This window comes from Melitaea cinxia, chromosome 25 (genome assembly GCF_905220565.1).
Source record: "Melitaea cinxia chromosome 25, ilMelCinx1.1, whole genome shotgun sequence".
NCBI lineage: Eukaryota > Metazoa > Arthropoda > Insecta > Lepidoptera > Nymphalidae > Melitaea > Melitaea cinxia.
The window spans coordinates 3,454,154-3,463,266 of NC_059418.1; the positions used below are offsets into that span (position 1 = coordinate 3,454,154).

General features: G+C 35.1%; 2 protein-coding genes across 2 annotated transcripts; both read right to left on the reverse strand.

Annotated features, from left to right (window-relative positions):
- Positions 1 to 1,562: 1,562 nt before the first annotated feature.
- Positions 1,563 to 2,042, reverse strand: LOC123666008 (histone-lysine N-methyltransferase SETMAR-like). Its single transcript, XM_045600222.1, has one exon. The coding sequence runs from the start codon at positions 2,040 to 2,042 to the stop codon at positions 1,563 to 1,565; it is 480 nt and encodes a 159-aa protein (XP_045456178.1).
- Positions 2,043 to 2,220: 178 nt separating this feature from the next.
- On the reverse strand, positions 2,221 to 2,580 carry LOC123666009 (histone-lysine N-methyltransferase SETMAR-like). The gene has a single exon (XM_045600223.1). The coding sequence runs from the start codon at positions 2,578 to 2,580 to the stop codon at positions 2,221 to 2,223; it is 360 nt and encodes a 119-aa protein (XP_045456179.1).
- Between the last annotated feature and the right edge of the window lie 6,533 nt (positions 2,581 to 9,113).

Consider the following 9,113-nt stretch of genomic DNA (forward strand, 5'->3'; position numbering starts at 1 on the left):
CTTTAGATGATATAATAGGTACGATTTATCTAGTACCTAACGACATTTCAAAGGCTTAGTCACTTACTTAGACTTACGCCCGGTTTCCGAAAGGCTGGTTAACGCAAAAATTAACAAAACATCTGTCAAATATCTTGTTAAGTACCAAATGAGTTGCTAAAAGCATGGTTAAACTACTTAATTTAAACATCCTGTCAGTTGACATAGCTGTCACATTTGACTGTGGAATCGTATGTTAACCGCTATTTTGGGTTTCTGAAACGTGATAACATTGATCAAATGTCTGTCAAATACTCGGTCAACTAATCGGTGTATATCGGTGAATTAACTTAAGGAAAACAATTATTTTCTACGTGAAACTACATTTTGTTTCTTTAAAGGTATGTAAAGCATATTTATAACCAAGTGTTATAAATGTAATATATGCTTTTTCTTATAAAAGTCTACATTTTGGTCTTGTTAAACTAAAATTTTTCGTTCTTTGTTGTAGGTTACACAGATGTCTATTATTATCACCAAGAAGAAACTGGTCAAAGTTCAATAATAAATGAAAACACTGCTGCGTGGTCATGTCTATTATTAACACATTTTAATTGTTATTTTTAAATTTTATTAGTAACAATATATAAATAATAGGGAATTTCAAAAGAAAAGGTCATAAAATATATATCTAAATATACATTTATAGGAACTATTAAAAAAAATACTTATAATAACTTAATAACTAGAATTTAAACCAAGCTATTACAATTATAATTACTTTATCATATTTTCATACTCTTTCTGTATATTTTTTTTCTAGATTTAATAACGAATGTTTTTTTTTAATTTAGTCTATATTCTGATAATTTAATTTTTTCTTCTAAGGATACGCTCTTCATCTTTTTTTCATAATATTGTTTTTTTTAAATATATATATATTTTTTAGGAACTATTTTCTTTTTTTTTTCATCTTCTTTTATATGATGCTTTATTGGATGTATCTGTATTATCAGATTTATTAAATAAAATCACAACTAACAGATTCTGTAGGTTTTGATACATCACTAATATATAAAATAATATTTAATTATAATGTTACATGACCACATGTTACAAAACGAATGTCAAATCAAACTAATCGAGGATTAGTTAGTTTTGCTGCGAATGACGTTTTAGCAACTCAAATTTATTTGACAGCCGTGTTAAATCTAACAGTCGTTTAGTAGACCTATACTTTGACAAACGTTTCAGAAACCGGGCGTTATATAAGAGAATATAGGCATAGCGTTAGGTTAGAGGTTATATCATAGGTTTATATTATAGGTAATAGGTTAGAAGGAAAATAATTTACTTTCATAATTTAATTTCTTCATTAATAATTAAAATATAAATAATTTAAAATATGTATGTACGTATGGAAATTTTGAAAAACTATCACATGTTACACTCGAATATTTCAATTAATTAAGAAACAAACTATTTAGTTAAGGAATATAATAGGTCTTTACCCATGAAATTGCCGTTTTTGAGGAAATAAGTTAACGCTCTTTTTTTCTATAGTTTTTTATTTTTTATTTTTATCATTCAAAGTAAGTACGCATGGAATCAATGCATTTTTGCCAACGTAGTGGTAACTTATTGATGCCTTTCTTGAAAAACTCTGCTGGACGGGAGGCAACAAACTCTTCAAAGGCATTTTGTACTGCCTCTCGGGTGTTGAATTTTTTTCCCGCCAAAAAGTTATCCAATTTCTGGAAAAAGTGGAAGTCTGTAGGGGCAAAATATGGTGAGTACGGTGGATGACGGAGAACTTCCAACCCCAGCTCTTGTAACTTAGAGACCGTTTGCTGTGCAGTATGAGGTCGCGCGTTGTCGTGCAGGAGCAGCGGAGCCGAGCGATTGACCAAAGCTGGTTGGAGACGTGCGGGCATCCCCATTATTGTGTTTAGTTCTTCACAGTACACATCTGAAGTAATGCTCATGCCATTTGGTAAGAAGCTGTGATGAATTACACCAGCGCTAGACCAACAATAGTTACCCATCACTTTCTTAGGGGTCATTTTTCGTTTAGGGGATTGTTTAGGTACTGAACCAGGATTTAACCAACTAGCTGAACGCTTGCGATTGTCGAATAGAATCCATTTTTCATCACAAGTAAATAAGGCGATTCAATGTGCCTTCGTTTGTGTGTCTGTTGAGAAGCGCAAGGCACGTCACGACGCGTATTTCGCGCTGGCGTTAATTCAATTCCTGAGGCACCCAATTGTCGAGCTTCTTTACCTTGCCTGTTAGATGCGAATGGACCAATATTGTTTTAGTGCGAACTTCGAAAGCTGCTGCTAATTCAGCTGTAGTTTGAGAATCATTAGCCTCCACAATCGCTTTTAATTCGTCTTTGTCGACCAACATTTTCGGCCGACCACGTGGTTTATTGCTTACGTCAAAATTTCCGGAGCGAAAGCGAGCAAACCAATAACGGGTGGTATGATCGTTAGTAGTGTTCGCAAGCACGTCGTTGATGTTGCGTGCCACTGCTGCCGCTTTGTTACCACGATGGCACTCATACTCCATAATCACTCGAATTCTTAACATATCCATGATGACGAAAAACGTACAAATACGATGTAAACAGAACGCTAACCATTAAACAAATTACTAATTATAAAAAAAGAATATTTTTAATATAAAAATAATTTGAATTTCGAGTTCTTAGTGTTTTTTTTTTAAATAGCCAGTACGATGAAACGGCAATTTCATAGATAAAGACCTAATATAATTTTGTCTAGTCACATAGTCGGTTTCATATACCACTAGCTGCGCACCGCGGCTTCACACGGGTTAACTTGAGAAAAGAATAGCATATAGCCTTCGGTGTGTGTCTTCGGTGTTTTTTAATTCAAACCATTAGTTTCTGAGATAAGCGCGCTTAACTCTCGTTGTCCCGTAACGCTCATTGTACGCTTGCGTCGCATCTATCTCCCTTCCACTCGATTGGCCTGTGCGTCCGAGGAGATGTTTTGTTATGACGTTGTCACGTTAAACTATCGTCTGTAAACGAACTAATTTTTTTGTGCCTATTTAGACAGTCAATCTGAAGGAGTAAACTCCAGTCGTGCGTCGGAGCTGGCACACACACTTTTTTCCTTATAAATTTTTTTTTCTCTAGTTTTCAACATAAATGTTATTTGTTATTATAAAATTGTGTTTGCTCGCAAATAAAAGAAAAACCGACTTCAATCACAGCGACTAATAATACATCAAATATTCTTTATTGTAGTCCACAAATAAGCGGAAAAAGAATAAAATAATGACAAAATATACATTGTATATAATACGACATTACCAGACAATATTGTATTAAACCTATCTCCTATCATTACCTGTCTATTGACATTGGATATAATATGAGGTTCCGAAGAGGCTCAAATCGATAACTTGACTTTGAAAAGGTTGTACTTTGTATCAACGTAGATATGAGAAATATAGTATTTAGTTTTTTTATTTATTTATTTATACTTTAGCACATCAATAAAAAGTTATCAAAATTAATCAATACAATGTCAAATCAATTGCAACAGGCGGCCTTATCGTCAATACTGCGATCTCTTCTAGGCAACCTTTGAGCAGATGACTAGCACACAGCGTGTGGAATGGGGCACAAAAATTTTACGTAACAGGAATTTATAGTATCTATAATACTTGATAAATTTTAAATTAACTAGTGGCCCCCCAGTAGTCGAAATTCAATATGCCGTGTTTTATTTATTTATTTATTTAACGAAACAATAGTACAATAAATGTATAACAGTATAAATTACTGTTACATACACTTCATGAGGCTAACAATCACTTATCAAAGTTTACAAAATGTTTACAATTACTCGTAACAACATAAAATACTAAATATGACGAGATAAATACACATATGTTTTACTGTGATCTATTAATAGTAGAATCAATTTTGACAAGAAGGTAGATTTAAAATTAAAAGAAAATATCAAACGTAACTGCATAATAGGAGGCGATCTTATCGACCAGTATGAATTACGTGATGCGAGCTACCTCGCCGCCCGCTCCCTCTTACTTTACAGACACTTGCGGGGATGTCGATACGGCGTTTGAGGCGCGCTCAATTGGACATGCGCGTGCTCATAGCAACTACTGCTATTGAATGACGGAAACAATAGGTAGTGATGAGGCAAACGATACGTACCGTATTTGTCGATATTAGGCAAATCTGATATTTTTAAGCTATTGCATAGCTTCTATCGCGGGCCTTGAGCGCGGGGACCGAATCCAGAAATTCCGTAACGAAAAAATCTCACGCTCCCCCACTCCGACGGGCACGGAGGTGTGACTTGAAGGCCGTGCATCGTCTAACGTCGTTTCAGTTCGGCAGTCTTCGACACGGCGTTGTGTGCGTGCGATTAGACGTATTGTACGACTCTACGAAACTCGCACGAATCGAGACGAGCTGCTCCGAAATCGGACGAATATATAAGCAGCTGTTTATGAGAAAGTATATAGGTGTATAGGTATTTATGTACAACAGTGAATAGCTGTACTTGTAAAATTTGTGTATAAAGTGTTTTGAATATGAATGAACAAAGTGCAGTTCTTATTTCTTAGTTCTTAGTTCTAAGTTCTTATTTCAGTTATCATAAACCTATAGTTTCAATGATAAATATTCCTGAATAACCAACAGCTACTGTAAGATAATAAAACCCACATGTATTGTAAAATAATAAAAATATTTTAAACAATATTAACTTTTTATTTATTTAATAAAAGAAAAAAATTTGTTTTCTTATCGGTCACCACGCTCAAAAAGTGTAACTTGAATTAACATCAAAGAAAAAGAAATACTGCATAAATAAAATAAATAAATAATTATAATTGCATAAGTTGATACAAAATGCTATGCAATAGCTTTACCGCGGCAGTCCCCGAGTGCCACACGTCTTTTTTTTAGTTTTTTAAATTGGACCATCGGCTCTTCCCTTCTCATTCAAACGATAATATTACTAAAATAAAACGATATATAATAATTTAAATAATCAATCAAAACTATATATTAATAGGTGAAGCAAAAAAAATGGTTATCTGTAAAGTTGGTCTACGGACAATAGTTTAACATGACAACGTCGTAACAAAACATCTCCTTGAACTCATAGGCTAATTGAGTTTAAGAGAGATAGATGCGGCGCAAGCGTACAATGAGCGTAACGGGACAATGAGACATCCTTTTTCGTGCATCCAACCGGCGTTCATCAATTTATTAGATGTTGTCACGTCAAAACATTACACACACTACCATGTATTTGACACACACACGCATAATATATACTCTTTTATTATAGAAGTATAGTCTTTGACAACAGAACCTTCATCATTGGCCTTAGTCCGTCTATTGCAGACGATTTTTTCTCTTTCGTTTAAAATTATACAAGTATATTCTTTGACAACAGAACCTTAACAATGTTCAGACTTATAATTTAAATTAATTATGGTCGAATTTCGACCACCGGGCGACCACTAGTATATATATAATTGCGTTGTTCGCAAACGAAAAAAAACCGACTTCGATTACATCGACAAGTAATACCACGTAAGTTGACGAAGTTAATTAACAGACACACTAGTCGTCACTACGATTTTCGATGGTTTCCTTCGATTTATCTGGGATTCCATCATCAAATTCTGGTTTCCTTATTATGTTACTACCCTTGGGACATCTCATTTCCAACAAAAAAAGAATTATCAACATCGGTTCATAAATGACGAAGTCATCCCCGAACATACATACATATATAAATATATACTATAACTCGTTGTATTCGACTAGGTCATTGCTACGTTCTTGTACTAGACAACTGGGACGATCAATACTGTTTTCATACTGTGCTTGAAACCGCAACTAGACTATTTTTAACCGACTTCGAAAAAGGAGGAGGTTACTCAATTCGACCGAATTATATATAGTATAGCTATTTCTGAGCAAATAAAAACAACTTAACTATCTCGCTTACACCCATATGTTTTTGTAGTCGTCTTTGTGACCATACCGTCGATGATAGTATTGTTTAATTAATAAAGAAGAAGCTATTTTTAATAAGTAGGGTAGACGCAAAACTTTGTTTAATAAAAATTGTCTAAGCTTAGTATAAATGTGTTTTTGTAATTATTGTAGTTGTAAATGTTATAGCAATATTCATCTATATTATATTATAAAATGTGTGAGACCGTTACTTGCGGACAAGCCCAAGGGCTTTTGCAAGTAAATGTAATGCATTCTTTTCTTAATGTTACAAATAAAAATAAAAAAAAATTAACCGATTTTGATAATTCTTTTTTTGTTGGAAAGGAGGTATTCCACGGGTGGTATCGTGCTAAGGAAACCAGGATCTGGTGATGAAATCCCAGAGAAAGCGAAGGGAACCCTCGAAAATCGTAGTGACGACTAGTGCGTTGTTAATTTTTTTTCGTCTACTAACGTTGTATTACTTGTCGATGCAATTGCAGTCGGTTTTTCTCGTTTGCGAGCAAACTCAATTAATATTTACTATCTAAGACTGCTGCTGCGTGGCTACGGCACTAAAGAATTTAGCCCCCCTCTCTCTTCCCGTGGGTGTCGTAAGAGGCGACTAAGGGATAACAAGGTTCCACAACCACCTTGGAACTTAAGAAGCCGACCGATGGCGGGATAACCATCCAACTGCTGGCTTTGAAATACACAGGCCGAAGACGGGCAGCAACGTCTTCGGTGCGACAAATCCAGTACTGCGGTCACCAACCCGCCTGCCCAGCGTGGTGACTATGAGCAAAACACATGAGTTCACGTTATTTTTGGCGTAAACTTGTGGAGGCCTATGTCCAGCAGTGGACTGTATAGGCTGTAATGATGAATAAATAATTGATGTTTGCTTAAAACCTAATACAAATTAGGGTCACAAATACAGACAGAATTATCTGAATCACAAGAGACAAATGACAGCAATAATTTAACAATTATTGTTGCAAAATCACAATGAAGAAGCGACAGCAAAGCAATAGATGTTATAAAGAGGGCACTGCAGGAATGTGGGGTCGTACCTCATCTTCAAAATAGCGTTGTGTTCCTCTAGCGAGAAAGGTAGTCTGAGAGCTCCTCAGCTCCTAAGGAGGGTCAGCGGTAGATCAGCAGTAGACCATGTGCTTGCTTAGTGATATAAAAAAGTCGATACTTCTGCCTTGGCATAACTATGGCACCAACTTCAATTCCATCAGTACGTACGAGTACATACAATTAATAGTACATACAAATAATGGTATTTTACTAAAGGTAAGTTTGCATGAGAAGACGTGTTTCAAATTAACCCTTTATTAGTATAAGTTAATTTCTCCGTTCTGGTAAAGTGATAAGAGTAGTCGCCTAAAACACCGACGTTTTGCTATTTGAACAAATATTCCTTTCCGGTTTAGATGTCTGTCCTTATAGGTCTTCCCATGGTGCCCCGGAGAGCACGAAAAGCCGTCGGTTCCGGTTATTATCATAAACACCCGAAAGCCATCGTTACTCATAGTTAGGGAATATATCCGCCATCCTGCAGTGGAGTAGCGTGGTGAATTAAGCTCCAATGCTTCTCCTACACGGAGAAAGCCTATGACCAGCTGGGGGATGATACAAGCTACACGCGATACGATGCGAAGTTATTTTTTACTTTTTATTTTGGAAGTCGGTTTTTTTTTAAACGGATATGTGTGACCAATTAGCAATTAATAATTTAAGCGACTTCATAAAAAAGACGACGTTTTCAATTTAACTGTATTTTATTATGTGTTACCTTATAACTTTTTACTGGGTGTACCGATTTTGTGATCGAAAGCTGGCGCTTATCATATCATAGGTAAATAAACGACAAACAAACGCTTCACACTCAACGGCCCCCAGTAGGATTTTCTCTTGTGTCGGGGATCCGGAAACACACACACAATACACAAACACAAACGCACAGACCACGACAAACAGATGTTTGTCGTGGTCTAACACAAATGTCTAATAGTCATGGCTAATACAAATGTCTGCCACGAGCGGGGATCGAACCCGCGACCGCCAGCGCAACAACCAGTGCTGTGACCGCTGCCCCAACGCGTCGTCGAACCAGATATAGAACCAGTCATTTATAGTTGAAAAGTGGTTTTTGAAATCTAATACCTTTAAACGAGCAATTCTTGCATATATATAATCTGATTCTCGGAAACGGCTCCAACGATTTTCATGAAATTTAGTATGCAGGGGTTTTCGGAGGCGATAAATCGATTAAGATAGGATTCCTTTTTAGAAAATATCATTTTATCCCTGTTTTTAGGCAGTGAAAAAATGGCTAAAATATCATTAGAATACGAAGGTAAATTTCGCCATTGTCTATCATCATATATATATTAATACGCTAAGGTTAATGTTTGCCTCCATTTAAAAAAAAAAAAACTCGCAATTACTCCACATAAATTATATATCATTTTATAGGTATTAACTTGCTCTACCGGCATCAACAACAAAAATATATTATAGCTTTCGTTTTTGTAAATTAATTAATTATTAAGATTATATATATATATATTCATTGAGACACAATACAGCAATGCTGCCATCTGACGGCTTTAATTTTGAAACAACATCAACATGATTGACGGTCGGTTAATTTTTTGTTCGATTTCAAATCACCGCACGTATAAAAACTTTTTTGTAATTTTGTAAAGTAATCATTATTATACTTAATTAGTGCGAATTATTCGCACGGGTATAGCTAGTAAGGTTATAATAGCTCAGGTGGAAATCGGCCAGTCCCGAAATGAGAATACCCCGATTCAAATCCTCATGTCTCGAGATTGATTATTCTTTCCCCTTTTTATTTTTAATTGCAATCGTGAATTTTTTATTTAAAAAACCAGTTTATATATATTTTTTATTATTATGACGGTAAGATCGAAAAATACTATTAATATTTCATCAGTATGTAATTCGTATTAAAATAAAATTCCCAAAAAAACACGATTTACCAAAAAAACCGAACTTAGCTCGGTTATCCAGGTACTATCACTAATTAGCGAAATTAATTTTTTATTCGACTACCTCCCTTGATGATGTTCTT